Consider the following 21,895-nt stretch of genomic DNA (forward strand, 5'->3'; position numbering starts at 1 on the left):
GCACTCCTCCCGCGGGCCCCGGGCTGGGGGGCTTTGGGGCCGTGGGGGCCGGCCCTGGTACCTGCGTCCGGCCGGTACGCTCTGCACCTGCAGCCAGGAGTCGTCCACGGGCGGGGGCATGGGCGTGCTGACGGTGGTCGTGTTGATGTCGCCGATGATACTGAGCGCCTCCTTCAGCGCGTGGTACATGCGTAGCATCTCGTCGCGCCGCTGTGCCTGCTCCGCCGACTCCTCCATCAGCGTGTTCTGGTCCCCACACGAGTACAGGTTGGCCAGCAGCTCCGAGAAGATGAACTCCTTGGTCTGCGAGTAGGCAAAGAGGGAAGGAGGTGGGGACCTGATGCCTGTGCCGCCCTGGCCACCCCACCGGGCCCTGCTGGGACTGTGAGCTGGTATGGCTTTTCAGACGCGGCTCCTACACTACGTAGACTGGAAGATTCGCCTCCCCACCGCGCTTTTCTCACTCAGATGAGGACACTGAGGTCCACAGGAAAAGTCTCCTGACCAAGGTCACAGATCCGGGACGGGACTTAGGACCTATCATGCCACCAGAACTCTTGTCTACTCAGTTGTTGTTGTTTTTTTTTTTTCTGGAGATAGGGTCTCGCTCTTTCGCCAGACTGGAGTATAGTGGCGAGATTACCACTCACTATAGCCTCAACCTCCTGGGCTCAAAGTTATCTTCCAATGTCAGCCTCTCCAGTAGCTAGGACTACAGGCACGTGCTACCACCAACTCCAGCTATTCTTTTTTTTTTGAGACGGAGTTTCACTCTTGTTGCCCAGGCTGGAGTGTAATGGCACAATCTTAGCTCACTGAAACCTCCGCCTCCCGGGTTCAAGCAATTCTCCTGCCTCAGCCTCCTGAGTAGCTGGGATTACAGGCATGTGCCACCACGCCTGGCTAATTTTGTATTTTTAATAGAGACAGGGTTTCTCCATGTTGGTCAGGCTGGTCTCAAACTCCCAACTTTAGGTGATCTGCACATCTCGGCCTCCCAAAGTGCTGGGATTACAGGCATGAGCTACCGCGCCCGGACAACCCTCGCTATTCTTTAAAATTTTTTGTGTAGTGACAAGGTCTCACTGTGTTGCCCAAGCTGGTCTTGAACTCCTGGGCTCAAGTGATCCTCCTGCCTTGGCCTCCCAAAGTGCTGGGATTACAGGCATGAGCCACCGTGCACAGCCCCTCATTATATTTCTTCTTTTTCTTTTTTTTTTTGAGATGGAGTCTCACTCTGTCGGCCAGGCTGGAGCGCAGTGGCAGGATCTTGGCTCACTGCAACCTCCGCCTCCCAGGTCCAAGTGATTCTCCTGCCTCAGCCTCCCAAGTAGCTACAATTACAGGCTCACGCTACCACACCTGGCTAATTTTTCTATTTTTAGTACAGATGGGGTTTCACCATGTTGGCCAGGCTGGTCTTGAACTCCGGACCTCAATTGATCCGCATGCCTTGGCCTCCCAAAGTGCTGGGATTACAGGTGTGAAGCACCGCGCCCAGCCCCTCGTTATATTTCTATTGGACAGCTCTGGTCTGGACCATGCCTCCCTCCCTGGACCTGGTCCCATAGGGCTGGTTGGCATCTCCCCCAGGCCAACGTGGCCACCTGCGTCCCCAGTGCCACAGGATTTCCCTGCCCCCATGCGGCGGAGCACGCACATTGTTAATCATGAGGTGCATGATGGTCTTGGGCATGAGGTCCCTCACGGTCTTGTTGACAATGGCCATGTATGAGTCCACAAGATTCCGGATGGTCTCCACTTGCCGTTCCAGCTGTGGGTCCATGGAATGCATGAAGCTGTCGGAGCCATTCTCCTCAGTCTCGCTGGCCTGCCATGGAGAACACAAGGGCATCAGGGTGGCCAGGCCATGCAGCCAGGCTCCAGGCATCCCCAGGATCTCAGCCCCTCCAAGGGTACCCAGAACATTGAGGCACAGAGAGAAGCGACTGGCCTGAACACACACCCGGCTCCGCATCCCTGTGCCTCTCAGGACCCTAGACTCCCCTGATTCAGCCTTGTCTTGGTTCTGACTCTAGTGCCTAGAATTTGCCTCAGTTTCCCAATCCAGAAATTATTATTATTTTGAGAAAGAGTCTTGCTCTGTCACCCAGGCTGGAGTGCAGTGGTGCTGTCTTGGCTCATTGCAACCTCCTCCTCCTGGGTTCAAGTGATTCTCCTGCCTCAGCCTCCTGAGTAGCTGGGATTACAGGCACGCACCACCATGCCTGGCTAATTTTTGTATTTTTAGTAGAGATGGGGTTTCACTGTGCTGGCCAGGCTGGTCTCGAACTCCTGACCTCGTGATCTGCCCACCTAGGCCTCCCAAAGTGTTGGGTTTACAGGTGTGAGCCACTGCGCCTGGCCCCAATCCAGAAATTAGAAAAGAACATCTCCAGGTCCCTTGCTTGAAAACCTGGCTGGAGCTGGTGCCAGGCTGCAGAGGCCTGGCAGGAGGCAAGAGAAGGACACACTCACTTTCTCTTTGTCCTGGGAGGCCCACACACCAACATTGCCACCGCCGCCACCACCAGGGAGCACAGCCGAAGGAAACACACAGAGAGGAAAAGGGGAGAGATTGAGTGAACCTGGGACACTGCACCCCAACTCTCAGGCTACTCTAGACATCACCACAGTGAAATAGGGGAGAAAAGAGAAGGCAGTCACAAGAAACTACCATCATAGAAAGGGGATGCAGGAAATGGCATCTGCAACAGAGACAGAGACACAAAACTGCCACTGGAGAAGGAAGGGGAGACCAGGAGACTGATCTCTGTTCCTACCCCGAGAGTGGGTAGGGGGGAGGATTCCTATTATTTCTGAGCCAAATAAGGGCTCGGAAACATGTCATGACTTGGCATCACTGAGGATGGTGCCCCAGGGGCCCTAGGATCATGCTTGCCCCTCCTCTCCTTGCCCTGCCACTCACCCCAACACGCTCAGGGTACACGCCAGCCCTCAGGAAGGAGGCCTTCCAGCTGTCCACCTCCTCCTGTGTCTCACAGGCCAGCTCCAGCTGCCGATAATCCTTGTAGACATTCCTGCAAGACAGGGCAGGTGGTGAGGGCAGATGGGCAAAGCCTGACCTTCCCTGGGGGTTAAGGGCATGCCCAGACTTTGGGGTCAACATGCCTGAGGCCAGCTCATTTCCCAGCTGTGTGACCCTGTGCAAGTCCCTTCCTCTCTCTCAGCCTCAGTTTCCTCATTGGGAAGATGGGTTAATAATAATTCCTGCCTCCTTGGGTCACTGAGGATTCAGTGAAGTGAATGGTAAAATGCTTAGAAGGGGACTGGACCTTTGATAAGAGGACAACCATAGTCAGTGAAGTCTCTAGCTTGGGGCCCAGATCCCACCAGCTTCCTCCGTGGCTCTCTAAGGACCCCTCTGATGGCAGCTGGACTGAACCCTCATCTCTGAGTAGCAGAGTCAGCCTTGGGTCAGGAAGGAAGAGGACTAGTACTACCACCACCCTATAGGAAAGAAAGCAGGAGAAGAGGAGCAGGCCTGACTAGGGCCCTTTGGCTCCAGGGCCTGGCAGAGTGTCTCATGAAGAGCATGCACTATACCAGTGACTATAGAAGGGAGGAAGGGACGGAGGGAGGGAGGGAAGGGGAGACTGGAAGGAAGGGAGGAAGGGAGGGAGGAGGGAAAAAAAAGGAAGGGAGGAAGAGACGGAGGGAAGAAAGGAGGGAGGATGGAAGGAAGGAAGGGAGAAAGGAAAGGAGGGAGGGAAGGAGGAGGGAAGGGAAGGGGGAGGGGATGGGAGGTCTTGACATGATGTCTAGCTCAAAGCAGGAACTCAAGAAGCATCTGTCAGTGGATGGCTTGCTGTGGGGCCTAGCGGAGGTTCCTCTCCTCCCTGGATCCCTGTACCCAGCTTCCACTCAGTGAGGGTGGTTTTGGGGCTGCAGCAGCCACAACCAGGGGCAGGCAGGCACCTCTGCTCCGTGTTAAAGAGGGCAAAGATGTGCTTGCTCGACATGAAGCCCTTCTCCACGTCCCGCAGCTTGAGGTTGTCCACAGACAGCATGTATTTCTTCTCTTTCTCCTGTGGGTGGAGGTAGGAGCAATGGGGTGAGGTTGGCACTGTTCTCTGCCACACCTCACTCCCTAAGAGTCCCCCTGACTGGCCCGGGGCTTCTAAGCATCAGCCCCCTCCCACTGTGAAGGTGCAGCTAGATAAAAGCCTGGCCACGGACTGTAGGCCTCCTGGGCACCGCTGGCCCCCACTGGCATTCCAGCCAGTCTCACCAGTTCTGCATATATGCCGGAGGCCAGGGGGCTGGTGAGGGGTGGGGGGGAGGCTGAGAATGGCTCCCACAATCCCTCCCCAGGCAAGTCCTGGATACAAGCCAGGCCGGCCTCAGGCAGGGACCGCACACTCAGGCCTCTCTCGCCCCCGGCCTGGCTGCCTCTGATTTCATTTCCTGACTGCAGAGACCAGGAAGGGGGGCCACCAGACCCGGCGGCTTCAAAGGGCCGGCTCAGCCCACTCCCCCGAGCTCCCCATGTGTTAGCAATAGGGCAGCCAGCACAAGCCTGCAGATGGTGTGCCTGTGTGTGCAACATGTGTGTAGTTGTGTGTTTGTGCCAATACATGCAAGCCCAAGTACATATCCTATTACCTATTGTGTATGTGTGCACATGTGCCCAGCATGAACCATGTGTCAGTGTGTGTCTGCATCTCAATGTGGATGTGTGCACATTTTGTGGATGTGTGTGGCAATTGTGCAAGCCTACATGTTTGCATAGCTATGCCTGTGGACTTATACTGGGGTACACATCTTACCTGCATACTGTGGTACAATGGGCTGTGTGTTTGATTTATCTAGAGCTGTCTGGGAGGAGTTATGTGTATCTGTGCACAGGCGTGTGCGGTGCTCGGCCCATGTGTGTGCTCGGTGTGGGCACATGTGTATGTAGGCTGCTGTGTCCCAGGGGAGGGGTTCAGGGATCTGGGGAGGAGGTACCCCAGGATGGGGCTCTGGGAGAGGGGAGGGGTTTTTGTCACCCATGCCCTACTTGCTCACGGGGGTCGTCTGTGTGGGCCTCGGGGACTCAAAGAGCTTGGGCATGAGCCTTGCCTAGGAACTCAGGTGGGGGGCTGGGTTTAGGGGGACCTTGCTCCCCCATCCTGGCGTCATCCTGCCCACCCCTCTCTGCCCCCAACGCCCCCCTGGCCCATGCAGCCACATAAAGCCCTCTTTATGCCAGGCGGGTGGCCTGGAGCCCCAGAGGGCGGCTGGGGGAGGAGAGGAGGAAGTTGCACACACGGCCAGGGAACATCTGGAACCGTTCGAGAGAGGCCCCGCCACCACCCGCCCTGTGCTTCGGGGTTGGACACTAGGTAGGAGCGGCCTCCTCCCCCCACCCCTCCCTTCCTGCTGGCCGGCCCCCTCCTCAGGCCCCTCCTTCTCAGCCCCAGCTCCCGCTCACCCCTGCCACGTCAAAGGAGGCAGAAGGGGAGTTGGGAGCAGAGAGGGGACCACGGGCTGGCTGGTCTGGGGCTAGGGGTACACAGGCTGGGGTTGGGGGGTTCTCGGATCTCCAGGGGATGGGGCTGAAGCGCCCACCGGATGGACAGACACTGCTGCCTGGATGGACCAGAGGACACCTCCACTCCGTCTACCCAGTGTTTAGACTATCTGTTCAGGACTCCCAAATTGTACAGTAGTCTGCACATTGGTTAGGCTGGGCTGGGTTAGACCCTCGGCGCCGCCGCCACTGGAGAGCTGGACCGACCCCTGCTCACCATCCCAGAACCGGAGCCTGGAGCCAGGGGGTTGGGGCACAGGGCGGGCTGGGAGGAGGCACAGAGGGATGGGGGTGCCACCCTGCTGTGGGACTGGTGGGGGGTAGCGGTGGTGGGGGAAGGGTGGCCGAGGAAGACTGAGAGGATGGGGGGGTCAATGGGGGCTGGGGATGTGAGCAGCTGCCGGTCTGCCCAAAGAGCCTCCCTCACCCCAAAACCTGAGGGCTGGTGGCTGGGTAGAGAAGTACAGACCACTCTCCCACCAGCCTGGACCACCTCCACATCCCCAGGGTTCCTAGTGCAAGAATCCACTCACATTCAACACACACGCACCTTGACACTCACAGCCCCAGAACTCACACACACGAGCACCCCCACACTTTCCATCTCACACCCATGTCCCAGACACACACAAGTGCATGCACACACACCCATACACACCCTCACGACTGGAACACTCCCCCCATCCTCACATCTCAAAGACATACACAGATTCTCAAACACCCCATACTCACACCCTCCCTCCTAGAGCCCCCTCCCCCCACACACCTGCATTTATACCCCAAGCACAGGCACATGCCCAGAGTCACTCCACAGGCACACAGATTTCACCCCCAGATGCAAATGCAGACCACATATTCCAAACACACCTAGATGCTTATACCCCAATCACACTCCTAAAAAACACCCACACACCAGACCCACAAGCCACACACATACACACACACAAACACACCCCGCCTCCCAGCACCCACAGCCCACAGCCCATTCCCACCTCCCCACATACGATTCTCAGAGCTGTTTTCACACACGACTTAACTCAGATGTACACAAAAGCTCCAGAAAGACCTACAGGCTCAGGCATGAGATCAGGGGACCCCCTCCGTGGCACGTGCCCCTCCCCCACAGTGTCGCCCGGTCTCAGGCCCTCAGCCCCAGGTCACATAGTCTCCTTGGCCCTGTGTAAGGAACCTCAACATGGGAGACCCCAAACCCATGGGGGCATCTAGGGAGCCTGCAGAGAGACCGGCAGGAAGCCACCCCCCACCCGCACCCCACGCCACTGCACACTCCATCCCTTCCAGGGGCCCCCATGGTGGGGGAGGCCAGGGTTGGGGTAATGAGGTCCAGATGGCTTGGCGCCCCCGCCAGTGACGACAGAGGGCCCCTCCCAAGGTGGAGAGTTGGGGCCCCTGCCCAGGACAAACTTGGAGGAGACAGGGACCTGGGAGGGGGCTTGGAGGCCAAAATCACAGGTCCCACCAGAGCCCCGCTCCCCCGTTGAGGATGCTGTAGCCTCTAAGAGCCCCCTCAGGAAGAAGAGGGTCCCTTCCCCCACTCCTTGGCCAGCTGGAGTTCATTACCACAAGCCCACCCCCAGCCCTCCCCATTCTCTCTGGTCACCTCTGGAATCCAGATGTGAAAGCCAAATAGACTCATTCTTAAAGGAGACCAGCAACAGGGGAAGGAGGTGGCAGGGGCTTCTGTGCACCCTAGTGGGCGGGGAGGGGTTTTGTGTGGCACCTCCGCAAGGCCCCCACACTCCTTGCCCCTCAGCCTGGGGGCACCCTGGGCATTTCCCTTGGACTGCAGGGGTCTAGGGGACTGGGGTGCAGGGGTTAACTGGGTGTCTGGCAGCTGGACTCGTGTGTGTCATGGGCCTGTGGGGGCCACAGAGGAGGCGGCACGCCCTGCAGCAGGAAAACAGGAAGGCTGCTGGGCCGCAGGGTCAGGGAGGGGCACCCAAGGCCCCTGCCCACCCTCCCCAGGGCGCTTAGCCCCAGGCTCCTCAGTCCTGCCAAGCCACCTTCTCCTTCCAACCTGGGTGAGAGGGTGCCTCCCCCTGAACCCCCAGGGTCACCTGCCTTGGACCCTTGCATCCCAACTCCACCCGTGGATCCTTTTTTTTTGAGACAGAGTCTCACTCTGTTGCCCAGGCTGGAGTGCAATGGTGCGATCTCGGCTCACTGCAACCTCCGCCTCCCAGGTTCAAGGAATTCTTGTGTCTCAGCCTCCCTAGTAGCTGGGATTACAGGCGCCCGCCAACACACCTGGCTAATTTTTGTACTTTTAGTAGAGACGGGGTTTCACCATTTTGGCCGGGCTGGTCTCGGACTCCTGACCGCAGGTGATCCACTTGCCTCGGCCTCCCAAAGTGCTGGGATTACAGGTGTGAGCCACCATGCCCAGCCTGCCCACGGATCTTTGACGAGACATTTAAAAACCCTATTCCATGGTCTAGCCCACTCCAAGCCCATGGGAGGGTCTGAGCCTGACTCTGGCCACCAGCCCAGCCCCTTGATGACCACTGACCCTTGACTCACCTCATCATCCTTGTACCAGGACAGATTCTCAGCAGTCAGCACAAACCAGTACTCCTTGGAGCCCCCTTTCATGATGCCAATATTATTGATAGTCAGCCAGCCCTTGCGGATGACCTGGAGGGTGATGGGGCAGGAGGTCAGTGGACAGGGCCTGAGCCTCCCCGTGGGGGATGGGGTAGGCAAAGAGAGGCATTCGAAACCCCACCCCTCCCCCAGCTGTCGGAGGCCTGGCAGTCAGGGATGGTGGGGGCCAGACCTGCCTTAGTTTGAACCACAAGTGAACAGAGTGGAAGACAGAGGAAGGCTGAGATCAGCTCAGGATAAAGAGCCTTTGACAGGCAGACCTGGCCGAGTAAGGAACTGGAGGCCTGGGTAGGGGATGAGCTCCCTGTCACTAAAAGTATGCAAGCAGAGTTTATGGGGCCGATTGGGGAAGCCAACTGCGAGTCTTGGAAGCTTAAGGTCTCATCTGTTCTGAGATGTGTTTCTGACTTTACACATGCTGCTGCTGCCTCTGCCTAGAAAGCACTTTTTCCTTTTTGCCTGGCAAATTCCTACTCAGCCTTTGAGTATCAGCTCAGGATTCACATTCTCAGGCAGCCCCTTCCTGGCCCCTAGGATAAATCAGGATTCCCATAATAATCTTTGATCACTCCCTGAAGTCAACTTCTGTAACAATGACTTCGATTTTTAATTAACTTCTCTGCATGCGTGTGTGTGATTGTCTGTCGATGCAGCCTCCCCTGCTAAATCATGAACTCTTGGTCACTAGTACATCCCAGCACCTTGCAGAGGGCCTGGTAGATAGTAAGTGATCAATACGTATTTGTAGTATGAATAAATAAAAGCTATGACAGTATGGTTCTAAGGGTCTTTGGCTCCAGGTCCCCAGGGGCAAGGGCTGAGCCACAAAGTGCCTAGAGCAACAAGCTAAGGTCCCTTTTCATGGCAGGAAGCAGCTGTCCCCAGGACTGTCCAGAGCCATGGCCACAGTCCAGGGCCTGTGGATTCTACTTCAGGGGTAGGGTCACTGGCCAGGCACTGGTCATGGGTCAGACCAAGAGGATGAGGCAGCTGCTTCTGCTCCCTCCTGGACCCTGACCTCCCCAGCTTCTTCTCTGAGTATCCAGAGAAGACTCAAGGAGGCCTGGGGCTGGCGGCAAAGCCCTCTGGGGACAGGCTTGCTTCTGGAGCCCTCCTTATGCCTCTCTGGCTTCCCTGAGAACCTGGCTGAGAACCCGAGCTGCACAGCCCAGCAGCAGTTGAGCTGAGGGGAGACCACCAGCTGCCTCTCTCACCCCTTCCCGATCAGGCGAGGATCCCCACAGGGTCTTGTCACCATCTTTGGAATTGAGTCCACTGTGTCCCAGGATGTTACCAGCAGATCTTGCCACCTGCTCCCCACCCTAACTTGTAGTCTTTGTCCTCCCCCTTGGCCACACCCAGCCCTGAACTCCTCTCTGCTCATCCTAAGCCCTCTCTGCAGCCCTGCACCAGGGACCTCCTGCTCTCCCAACTCCCACCCTGCCTGGAGCTCTCAGGGGCCTTAGCTGGGCCCCACCAGCAGGCCCAGGTCTCCACGTCCTGTCCAGAGGCCAGCACCATGTAGGCACCAGCTAGTGTTGGCTGAATTGAATTGTCCTGATACTTCGTTCATTCCTCCCTTCATTCTGTTGAGCACCTACTGCGTGCCAGGCTAGGGGCTTGAGCTGAGGATTTAATGATAAACGGGACAGACTCAGCCCTCCCCTTATGGGGCCTGGGAAGGAAATAGACATTAAGCCAATAATCACATAAACACCTAGAGTCTTACAAAGAAACTACGGCCTCTGGAACCTATGGAAAGAAAAGCTGAGGACCCTCGGGCTCATGTGTACAACTGAGCAAGCGCTTCTGACGAGGGATGTTTCCGCAGACATCTAAGGACAGAGAGCAGGAGGCCAGGTGAGCAGTGACTTCGTGACTTCTCTTGACTCCTCATTCGTCTCTTCATTCAAGTCCAGAGGCGATGGCTGTCAGCTTCTTAAAAATGTGTCTTGCTCACGTGCATCCATCCATCCAACAGGTGCTTAAGGAGCACCTACTCCGTGCCAGGCCCAGCCTCCTCACCCACCCAGCCCCACACGGTCTAGCTCTGCCTGAAGTAGGTGCTTGGCTCGTGCACACAGATGGACGGGTGGATGCGGCTGGGCCTGCCTCTGGCCTGAGGGCAGGTGTGAAATGCCAGGGGCTGGTGTGTACAAGCAGCTTCAGCCAAAGGGTGCCCTCCTACCCACTGCAGATCCCCACTGCCGATGGACCCTCCGCCCCCTCACTACACAAGCCAAGAGCCCCAGTCCTGGTACTCACCAGAATCTCATCCTGCAAAGAGGTAACCATAGCAACCACGACAGGCATCGGGGAGAGAGGAGAGAGGGTTACTGAGGCAGAGTGGGAGGCTTGTGACTGGCAGCTGACAGGTCCCTGGCCCCCATGGGACCCTTCCCCTCAGGGGAGGGGGCTCTCAGAGTCTGGTGTCCGTCCAGCACCCTCCATCCCTCGGGCTGGGGTGCTGCGGCCCACTCACCTGGTTCCCTGAAGTCTTCTTCTTGTTCATCTGGTTGCTCCTCTGCTGAGCACTAATGGGAGGGAGGGGAGGAGTCTCAGAACTTCTCTCAAGAGGCCCAGCTCTACTGCCCACTGCTTAGTGGGCACAGGACCCAGAGGGTTAACCTAGCAGACCTGGGCTCTACACATCTACACACACGCACACACACACACACACACAGACAGACACACACACACACACACACATGTTACCTTCTCTGCCCAGGAAGCACTCACTTTTTGCCTGAGGGAGCACTCACTTGGCAAAGCCTATGAAGTCCTCATGGTTGGTGTTCATGTAAGCCAGCTCGATATCGATGAGAAGCATGACCTTCAAGGATACATAGGTTGGTGGGCAAGTGGAAAAGACACCACAAAGTTTTAAAACGCAGGGCAAGCTGGGAGAAAAATACTTGCAGCACATATAGAAGGTTAGTATCCATAATAAATATAGTCCCTACCATCAGTGAAAGACAAAATCTGAGCGTGGTGGCTCACACCTGTAATCCCAGCACTTTGGGAGGTGGAAGTGGAAGGATTGCTTGAGCTTAGGAGTTCAAGACCAGCCTGGGCAACATAGGGAGACCTGTCTCTACCAAAAAATACAAAAGTTAGCCAGGCATGGTGGCATGTGCCTGTAGTCCCAGCTACTTGGGAGGCTGAGGGGGGAGGATTGATTGAGCCCAGGAAGTTGAGGCTGCAGTGAGCCAAGATTGCACCACTGCACTCCAGCCTAGAAGACAGAGCAAAACCCTGAGAGAAAAGAAAAGAGGAGAGGAGAGGATGAAAGAAAGAAAGAAAATCACAAATTGGCCAGGCACGGTGGCTCATGCCTGTAATCCCAGCACTTTGGGAGTTCGAGGCGGGTGGATCACGAGGTCAGGAGATGGAGATCATCCTGGCGAACACAGTGAAACCCCATCTCTACTAAAAATACAAAAAATTAGCCGGGCGTGGTGGCGGGCTCCTGTAGTCCCAGCTACTTGGGAGGCTGAGGCAGGAGAATGGTGTGAGCCCGGGAGGCGGAGCTTGCAGTGAGCCGAGATCGCACCACTGCACTCCAGCCTGGATGACAGAGTGAGACTACGTCTCAAAAGAAAAAAAAGAAAATCACAAATCAAAATAGTCAAGAACATGATGAATAATTCATAGAAGAAATGCATACATCCACTAAGGATGTATAAAAAATCCTTACTCTCATTAATAAAGAAATGTAAGTTAAAAATGAGGCTTTTAGCCAGGTGCAGTGGCTCACGCCTGTAATCCCAGCACTTTGGGAGGCCGAGGTGGGCAGATCACCTGAGGTCAGGAGTTGGAGACCAGCCTGACCAACACGGAGAAATACCATCTCTACTAAAAATACAAAATTAGATGGGCGTGGTGGCACATGCCTGTAATCCCAGCTACTTGGGAGGTTGAGGCAGGGGAATCACTTGAACTCAGGAGGCGGAGATTGCAGTGAGCCGAGATTGTGCCATTGCACTCCAGCCTGGGCAACAAGAGCGAAACTGTCTCAAACAAACAAACAAACAAATAGAGGCTTTTAAAATGATCAGCATGGCACAAGTGTTGGGAAATGAGCTCTCTCATATATTGTTGATGGAAGTGTAAATCAGTATCACCTTCTCTGAGGGCAATTTGGCAATATTTAACAACATTAAAATGCACAGGGTCAGGTGTGGTGGCTCATGCCTGTAATCCCAGCATTTTGGGAGGCCGAGGCAGGAGGATTGCTTGAACCTAGGAATTCAAGACCAACCTGGGAAACATGGAGAAACCCTGTCTCTACAAAAAATAGAAAAATTAGCCAGGTGTAGTGGTGTATGCCTGTGGTCCCAGCTACTTGGGAAGCTGAGGTGGGAGGATTGCTTGAGCCCAGGGATACAGAGGTTGCAGTGAGCCATAATGGCACCACTGCACTCCAGCCTGGGCGTCAGAGCGAGACCCTATCTCAAAAAAACAAACAAACGGGCTGGGCGCGGTGGCTCACGCTTGTAATCCCAGCACTTTGGGAGGCCGAGGCGGGCGGATCACGAGGTCAGGAGATCGAGACCAAGGTGAAACCCCGTCTCTACTAAAAATACAAAAAATTAGCCGGGCGTGGTGGAGGACGCCTGTAGTCCCAGCTACTCCGAGAGGCTGAGGCAGGATAATGGCGTGAACCCGGGAGGTGGAGCTTGCAGTGAGCGGAGATCGCGCCACTGCACTCCAGCCTGGGTGAAAGAGCGAGACTCCGTCTCAAAAAACAAACAAACAAACAAACAAACAATGCAATATTCACTTCCAGAATTATATCTCACAGATACACTCATCAAGTGAGCAAAGATACATGAGCCAGAGTATTCAAAGTGGTACAGTTTGTAATAGAGAAAAATTGGGAGCAAGCCAGTGGCCATCTGAGGGTGAAATAGATTATGATACTCTCTAGACAAGAAAGCACCCTGCATCTGTTCAAAAGAACAAGGACGGGCCGGGCGGGGTGGCTCACACCTGTAATCCCAGCACTTTGGGAGGCCGAGGCAGGTAGATCGCTTGAGATCACAAGTTCACAAGTTCGAGACCAGCCTGGCCAACGTGGTGAAACCCTGTCTTTACAAAAATACAAAAATTAGCCAGGCATGGTGGCATGCACCTGTGGTCCCAGCTACTCGGGAGGCTGAGGCAAGAGAATGGCTTGAACCCGGGAGGCAGAGGTTGCAGTGAGCCGAGATCGAGCCACTGTACTCCAGGCTGGGCAACTGAGAGAGACTGTCTCAAAAAAAAAAAAAAAAAAAAAAAAAAAAAAAAAGAACAAGGATAATGTCCAGGTTCCGGCCTGGGAAGACCTTTGCAAACGATTAAATGTGAACATATTTGGAATTGAGTAGTGATGAGAATGACTTTCCAGATGGGACAAAGCCTGCCAGGTTCAGACCCAAGCCCCACTGCTTCCTGTGAGCTTGGGGTCTGTCCTCACTCAGCCTCAGAGTCCACAAATGTAGCGTTTCTGCCTCTTAGAACTGGTGAAGACACAAGAGATGAAATACTCAATAGATGCTAGGTATTACGATTATCTTCAGAGGAAAAAGGCAAGGCACACAGCAGGCTTGCGGTTTAGGATAAAGATGGAATCTGGATTGCGTGTGTTTGTATGTAAGTGCACATGAGTAAGAAAATGCCTGCAAGGTGACACACTAAACTGTTTTGCTTTCTGGGGTATTACTGAGGCAGAGTCTCGCTGTGTTGCCCATGCTGGAATGCAGTGGCATGATCACGGGTCACTGCAGCCTCCACTTCCTGGGCTCAAGCGACCCTCCCACCTCAGCCTCCTATGTAGCTAGGAATTCCAGTGCATGCCGCCTCGCCTAGCTAGTTTTTAAAATTTTTTGTAGAGACGGGGTCTTGCCATGTTGCCCTGGCTGGTCTCAAACTCCTGGGCTCATATAATCCTCCCACCTAGGCCTCCCAAAGTGCTGGAGCTACAGGTATAAGCCACTGTGTGGAGCCCCAACTGTTACTAATCGTTATTTTTCAGGAAGAACTGGGGGTGGGGAAGAGTGAATGGAGGGCTATCTCCTTGTAATTTAACCACTTCGATACTGATTGAATGTTTTATTGAGTATTTATGATGTTTGTAATTAAAAAGCAATCAATAAGGATTTAAAAATATGACATCAACAACAAAAACATGAATGAATGGAGATGGCACCATCATGGAGAGATGTGTGAAAACAGGAAATGGGAAATGGGAGCCAGAGGGGGCTACAACAGACAGGTAGGGGCATGGCAGACATGGATCAGGAAGGAGGACTAGCCTCTGAGCTCCGTGAGGGCCACGATGGGCCCTGCTCACCTCTGCTCCGTGCAGCTCAGAGGTAGCGTTCAGTGGCTATGTTTGTGATTGAAGGAAGAAATGAATGAATATTTGATGAACGATGACATAAAAGGTGGGGGTGGCTATGAGGGGTATAATGTGACCCAGAGAAACAGCAAATAGACAAAGAGAGGCCCAAAGAGAGGACCACAAGGATAGACTGCCAGAAAGTGAAGAAAGCCAGACTAGCCTGGGCACGGTGGCTCATGCTTGTAATCCCAGCATTTTGGGAGGCTGAGGCAGATCGCTTGAGCCTAGAAGTTTGAGACCATCCTGGGCATCATAATGAGACCCCCGTTTCTACAAAAAATTTTAAAATTAGCCAGGCGTAGTGGCATGTACCTGTAGCCCCAGCTACTCGGGAGGCTAAAGTCGGAGGGTTGCTTGAGCCCCGGAGGTCGAGGCTACAGTGAACCGTGATCGTGCTACTGCACTCCTGCCTAGCAGGGGCGACAGAGCAGGACTCTGTCTCCAAAAACATAAGCATAGAACTAGCCTATGGCCCGGCATTTCCACTTTTAGGTATATACTCAAAAGGGTTGAAAGTGGGGACTCGGATAGGGATTTGTACACTCATCTTCATAGCAGTGTGATTCACAATGGCCAAAAGGTAGAAAAAACCCACATGAATAAACAAACTGTGGTCCATCCATACAATGGAATATTATTCAAGCCTTAAAAAGGAAGCAGCTTTTGACACATGCTACAATACGGATGGCCCTGGAAGACATTATGCTAAGTGACAGATACTGTATGACTCCACTTACATGAGGTCCCTAGAAAAGTTAAATTCATAGAGACAGGCCAGGCACGGTGGCTCATGCCTGTAATCTCAGTACTTTGGGAGGCCGAGGCGGGTGGATCACTTGAGGTCAGGAGTTTGAGACCAGCCTGGTCAACATGGTGAAATCCCATCTCTACCAAAAATATAAAAAATTAGCCAGGTGTGTGGTGCGCGCCTGTAATCCCAGCTACTCGGGAAGCTCAGGCAGGAGAATCGCTTGAACTCAGGAAGCGGAGGTTGCAGTGAACCGATTTCATGCCACTGTACTCCAGCCTGGAAAACAGCGAGGCTCCGTCTCAAAATAAACAAACAAACAAACAAACAACAAATTCATAGAGACAGAAAGTTGAATGGTAGCTGCCAGCTGCCGGGAGCTGGGGGAGCAGGGAATGGGATGTTAGTGTTTCATGGGGACAGTTTCCATTTTGCAAGATGAAAAGAGTTCTGTGGGCCGGGCGCGGTGGCTCACGCCTGTAATCCCAGCAGTTTGGGAGGCCGAGGTGGGCAGATCACTTGAGGTCAGGAGTTTGAGACCAGCCTGGCCAACATGGTGAAACCCCGTCTGTACTAAAAGTACAAAAATTACCCGGGCATGGTGGCGCATGCCACCTCCCAGTAGCCTCCCAGCTATTCGGGAGGCTGAGGCAAGAGAATCGCTTGAACCCATGAGGCAGAGGTTGCAGTGAGCTGAGAGATCACACCACTGCACTCCAGCCTGGGTGACAGAGCAAAGACTGTCTCAAAAAAAGAGTTCTGTGGATGGATGGTGCTGTGCAAAAATGCAAATGTACTTAGTGCCACTGAACTGTGCACTTAAACATGGCTAAAGTGGTATGATATGTGTATTTTACTACAATAGAAAAGAGAGAGAAGCAGAGAGTCAGTATGAGAGAGAGGAAGACTGAGACAGAAGAGACAAAACGAGAAGGAAGCAACCCCAGGGCCAGGAGTGGAAGGAAGGCGCGGCCAGGCCGGGTGCTGCGGGCTCACCTGCTCCTTAGTGCGGCCCTCGCGCTCCCGGATGTGGGTGGTCACGATGCGCTCCATCTCCTCCCGCAGCCGCGGGTACTGCTGGAGCTGGGGAAGGGCAGGAGGGCAGAAAGCCACGTACACAGAGGGCACGGGCAGGGAGCACCCACACCCCACGAGTCCAGGGATCCGCGGCGCAGGGTGGGAGGCACACACAGAATGCCCACAACGCCGGGAAGAGAGACCTGGGGTCCCAGGACACTGATGGCACCAAGCCACGGCCACCCCTTTCCCCCAAGTGTGGGTTCCAAATGGCGATTCAAGGGTCTTCCTGGTTCCGAGCCCTCTTCACTGGCCTACCTGGGCAACTTCAGGGCAAAGGGGTGGTTCCCGTGGGAGAAAGGCCGTGGGAATGAGCCTGCCCTGCAGACTAGTTAGGTTGAGGCCTCTGGGGACCGTTAGCTCCCAAGGTGTTCCCTCATACTCAGGGCTACCCCGTGCCTTCCTAAAGGCGTGGAGGGACAGCTAGATGGGGAATCGGGCAGGGGACAGCCTCTGGATTCCTATCCAGGAGGAATCGGGGGAGGACAGGGCCCAAGGTGCCAGTTGGCCTCCTGAGTCAGGCTGGGACAGGCAATGCTCCTTGTCAGAGCTGGGGAGGGGGTTCAGGGGAAAACCAGCAGTCACACCAGAGGACATGCAGGAAACACAAGCAAAAGCATGCGAGGGCTGGGGGACATGCGAGGCGGGGGCCAGCAGCATGAGCAGTACCCCGCGGGGCCTGGCTGGGCCCTGGCCCTCTTGGTGGAATCCATTCAGCTCTGTCTCCCTTGCATGCCCCTGCCCGGCACCACCATCCCCAGTCACATCTGCCCGGCTCTGGCCAGCCACACTGTCTTGACCCCACTCCTTTGGGGTAGGAGCTCAGCAGCACCTCTTTCCCCCCAGTTCTTATGAAGGGAGGCTGAAGGGGAAGTTGCTCCAAGCCCGTCCCCCTCTGCCTGTGAATCGTGCCCTCAGCTCAGTAGGGCTCTGGATGCAACCCAGGTGATTCACTTGACTACAGGGTTCTGCCCGACTTCAGCTCCTCCAGAAAGCCTGCCCCGACTGCCTGAGAGCTGAGTTAGCGGCCTCTGTCCACTCCTCTCCCACTCCACCTCCTCCAATCAACTGGGTGGCACCTGCCCCCAAGGCAGGGCTGGGGCAGGGCCAGGCCCATGGCCAGTGCTGGAAGAGGGCGTGTTGGAGAATGAGGGAATGAATGAAGGATGGATGCCAGGGTGAGTGGCACAGGGTCCTTGGCCCTCTGGCCCATGATCAGCTCTTCTGGGGAGGAGACTCATTGCATTTCTGATGGTGGGAGCCCACCCCCAGGGGCTCCAGTCCTGTGGGCCCACCCTCCTCACGCGGTGGCCACCTGGGGCCCAGGCAGCATGATGGGGCAAAGCTGAGAGCACTCCTCATCCTTCTTCCCGTGGCTTGGTCAGGCCCTTCAGGTGGGTCCCCCAGTGGAGGAAGAGGCCCAGGGATTGGTGTGCCTGAGTCACAGGTGGTGATTCTGAGGGCAGGATGGAGGCCAAGGAGTTTTGAGGAGAGGCATCGGGAGAGGCAGGAGGATGGGGAGAAAGCAGGGCCCTGGATATCGGTCCAGGATGCCAACACGAGGGATGCCCACATCACACCCATCATCCCGTGGCTGTGCCAAGGGCGTGGCTGATGTGGCTAAGCTCAGGAGACCTGAGGGAGGGGCAGCCTGAGACCAGGGGCTTAAAAACGGTGACTAGAGGGGCCCTGTGAACCCCACTACTCCTGAGGCTCAAGGAAGGGCTCCCGCTCTTTGCAGTCTCCAAGTCTGGGCAGACATTTGGGACTGGGTCACCACCACCAGGCCTCCTCTGAGGTGGTCCCAAGTGCTCCCTCCCAGGGTAGAGTTTGGAGGAGCGGGGAGAAGGAGGGAGGAGGAGGGAGCAATTTGCCAAAGAGCATGACCAATTCTCCCACTAACCGCCTGGATGTCACATGTCTCAAGTTTTCCACGTGTCACCCATGGCAGGGCAGCCTCCGCCCCTTTGAGAAGTTCTGTTCCCTTTGAGCATCTTTTTCCATTCTGGCTGCCTCTGAACATTTCCAGGACGTTTCGCCAGCTTTTCAAAAGGAACTTTCCCCTCTCAGCCCTTGGCTGAGGGGGCAGTCAGCCTGGAGCCCACCGGGTTAGCAGTCAGGGACACAGCCCCTGGAGCCATTCAGACCTGGGTTCAAATCCAGCCGCTGTCTGCTGACTCTCCTTAGAAAAATGACCAGGCTGCTCCGGGCCTCAGTTTCTCCATGTGGAAAATGGGGTAGTAATGACACCTTCCCTCCTAGAGTTGTTGAGAGAACTGAGCAGCACACCCCATGCCCAACATTAAACTCTTGATTTCACTCAGACATGGCAAGTCTAATCCCAGCAGGGCTGGCAGTAGTGAGAGTTCACTTATTAATACTCATTAAACTTCTGGCAGGAGTGACTTGCTAACCTTAGAAAACTCGAGGGGAGGAAAAAATATAGATACAAAGATAGGTGAGTTTTGCCTATAAGGAAAAAAATAATTATGATCCACTAAACCAATCAAAAGGCAAAAGTGGCCGGTCGCGGTGGCTTGCACCTGTAATCCCAGTACATTGGGAGGCCGAGGTGGGCAGATCACCTGAGGTCGGGAGTTCAAGACCAGCCTGAACAACATGGAGAAACCCCGTCTCTATCAAAAATACAAAATTAGCCGGGCATGGTGGCGTGTGCCTGTAATCCCAGCTACTCGGGAGGCTGAGGCAGGAGAATCACTTGAACCCAGGAGGTGAAGGTTGCAGCGAGCTGAGATCGTGCCGTTGCACTCTAGCCTGGGCAACAAGAGCGAAACTCTGTCTCAAAAAAAAAAAAAAAAAAAAAAAGGCAAAAGTATCAGTTTCCTCCTTTTAGACCAAAGCTTTCCTTTTCAAATATTTGTTGATCAGTTTTTTCTGCTCACAAAAATCACACAGACGGCAGGGCACAGTGGCTCATGCCTGTAAACCCAGCACTTTGGGAGGTCGAGGCAGGCAGATCACTTGAGGTCTGGAGTTTGAGACCAGCCTGGCTAACATGGTGAAATCCCGTCTGTACTAAATACAAAAATTATCTGGGCATGGTGGTGCATGCCTTTAATCACAGCTACTCAGGAGGCTGAGGCACAAGAACTGTTTGAATCCAGGAGGCAGAGGTTGCAGTGAGCCGAGATCGTGCCACTGCACTCCAGCCTGGGCGACAGAGCAAGACTTTGTCTCAAAAAAAAAAAAGAAAAAGAAAAAGAAAAAGAAATCACAGACTCACCGTAAAAGATTAGAGCATGACTAAAATTTATGAAATGGGCTGGGCACAGTGGCTCACGCTTGTAATCCCAGCACTTTGGGAGGCCAAGGCGAGTGGATCACCTGAGGTCAGGAGTTCGAGACTAGCGTGGCCAACATGGTAAAACCTCGTCTCTATTAAAAATACAAAAAATTAGCTGGGCGTGGTGGCGGGCACCTGTAATCCCAGTTACTTGGGAGGCTGAGGCAGGAGAATTGCTTGAACCTGGATGGCGGAGGTTGCAGTGAGCCGAGATTGCACCATTGCACTCCAGCCTGGGCAACAAGAGTGAAACTCCATCTCAAAAAAAAAAAAAATAGTAATAATAAAAATAAATAAATAAATAAAATTTGTGAAGTGAAAATAAAAAGATTCCTATGGTGAATACGCCTTTGAGATTTTATCATTCACATATATTATTTTTTCTCCAAAATACCATACATTCTTTTCTGAAACCTCCTTTTTTTTTTTTCCCAACAATATGCTGTGGAGGGACAAGTGAATCTCATCTTTTTTTAAAATTTTTAATTTTCTATTTTTTTTTTTTTTTTGAGACAGAGTCTCGATCTGTCGCCCAGGCTGGAGTGCAATGGCTCAATCTTGGCTAACTGCAACCTCCGCCTCCTGGGTTCAAGCAATTCTCTGCTTCAGCCTCCCGAGTAGCTGGGATTACAGGCACCTGCCACCACACCCAGCTAATTTTTGTATTTTTAGTAGAGACAGAGTTTCACCATGTTGGCCAGGCTGGTCTTGAACTCCTGACCTTGTGATCCACTCGCCTCAGCCTCCCAAAGTGCTGGGATTACAGGTGTGAGCCACCAAGCCCAGCCCCCCACCCTTTTTTTTTCTTTGAGACAGAGTCTCGCTCTGTCACCCAGGCTGGAGTGCAGTGGCATGATCTTGGCTCACTGCAACCTCCGCCTTCCAGGTTCAAGTGATTCTCCTGCCTCAGCCTCCTGAGTGGCTGAGATTACAGGTGCCCGCCACCACACCCGGCTAATTTTTCTATTTTTAGTGGAGACAGGTTTCACTACTTGGCGAGGCTGGTCTCAAACTCCTGATCTCAGGTGATCCACCTGCCTTGGCCTCCCAAAGTACTGGACTGGGATTACAGGCATGAGCCACTGCACCTGGCCAGGTTGTTTTTTTTTTTTTTTGATAAGGTTTTGCTCTGTCTTCCAGTCTGGAATGCGGTGGTGTGATCACAATCAGAGCTCACTGCAGCCTTGACCTTCCAGGCTTAAGCAATCCTCCCACGTCAGCCACCTGAGTAGCTGGGACTACAGGCGTGTGCCATCATGCCCAGCTAATCTTTTTATTTTTTGTAGAGACAGGGTCTTACTATGTTGCCCAGGCTGGTCTCTAACTTCTTTTTTGTTTATTTTAGAGACAGGGTCCCTAAAATAACCCAGGAGTGCAGTGGTGCAACTGAACTCCTTGGTTCAAGCCATCCTCCTGCCTCAGCCTCCCAAGTAGCAAGGACTGCAGGTGCACACCGCCACACCTGGCTAATTAAAAAAAAAAAATTTGTAAAGACAGAGTTTTGCTATCTTGCCCAGGCTGGTATTAAACTTCTGGCCTCAAGCAATCCTCCTGCTTCAGCTTCCCAAAGTTCTGGGATTACAGGTGTGAGCCCAGCCTATATAAACATTTTAATGGGTGCATAATATTCTATTGAATAGATTTATCACAGTTTACTTAACTATTTTCCTATTGGTGAATATTTAGTCTCCAGTTTTTCTTTTTCTTTTTCTTTTTTTTTTTTTTTTTGAGACGGAGTCTCGCTCTGTCGCCCAGGCTGGAGGGCAGTGGTGTGATCTTGGTCACTGCAACCTCCGCCTCCCAGGTTCAAGCAATTATCCTGCCTCAGCCTCCCGAGTAGCTGGGACTACAGGCATGTGCCACCATGCCCGGCTAATTTTTGCATTTTTAGTAGAGACGGGGTTTCACCATATTGGTCAGGCTGGTCTTGAACTCCTGACCTTGTGATCCACCCACCTCAGCCTTCCAAAGTGCTGGGATTACAGGCATGAGCCACCACGCCTGGCCAGATAGTCTCCAGTTTTTCAATATTCTAAATAACCTGACAATGAATATCTCTGTGGATAGAGTTTTGCTTTTCTTTCTCTGTGATTGTTTCCTTAGGATAGATTCCTAGAAGAGTGATTACTAGATGTAAACATTTAAAAACCATGAAACACTTTGACTCTCATCCAAAAGGAAAGCAGTAATTATGGTAAAATTTGGAAACAACCCAAATGT

The 21,895-nt window shown here is 53.7% G+C and overlaps 1 protein-coding gene across 20 annotated transcripts in view; it reads right to left on the bottom strand.

The window, feature by feature from the left end:
- Positions 1 to 21,895, bottom strand: part of DNM1 (dynamin 1) — a 51,640-nt gene that overhangs the window by 4,809 nt on the left and 24,936 nt on the right. For 9 of the 20 annotated variants that reach the window (XM_055270891.2, XM_063635789.1, XM_055270892.2 and 6 more), the window contains exons 11-20: positions 16,291 to 16,377; positions 10,924 to 10,994; positions 10,644 to 10,695; positions 10,427 to 10,438; positions 8,078 to 8,191; positions 3,940 to 4,049; positions 2,930 to 3,041; positions 2,479 to 2,490; positions 1,661 to 1,831; positions 62 to 303 (exon numbers count right to left, since the gene is read on the bottom strand). In XM_055270891.2, the coding sequence (XP_055126866.1) occupies positions 62 to 303; positions 1,661 to 1,831; positions 2,479 to 2,490; positions 2,930 to 3,041; positions 3,940 to 4,049; positions 8,078 to 8,191; positions 10,427 to 10,438; positions 10,644 to 10,695; positions 10,924 to 10,994; positions 16,291 to 16,377 (983 nt within the window). The remainder of the gene's footprint in view (positions 1 to 61; positions 304 to 1,660; positions 1,832 to 2,478; positions 2,491 to 2,929; positions 3,042 to 3,939; positions 4,050 to 8,077; positions 8,192 to 10,426; positions 10,439 to 10,643; positions 10,696 to 10,923; positions 10,995 to 16,290; positions 16,378 to 21,895) is intronic. The other 11 variants (XR_008656478.1, XR_010119924.1, XR_008656479.2 and 8 more) reach the window with 6 other exon arrangements.

This window comes from Symphalangus syndactylus, chromosome 3 (assembly GCF_028878055.3).
Source record: "Symphalangus syndactylus isolate Jambi chromosome 3, NHGRI_mSymSyn1-v2.1_pri, whole genome shotgun sequence".
NCBI lineage: Eukaryota > Metazoa > Chordata > Mammalia > Primates > Hylobatidae > Symphalangus > Symphalangus syndactylus.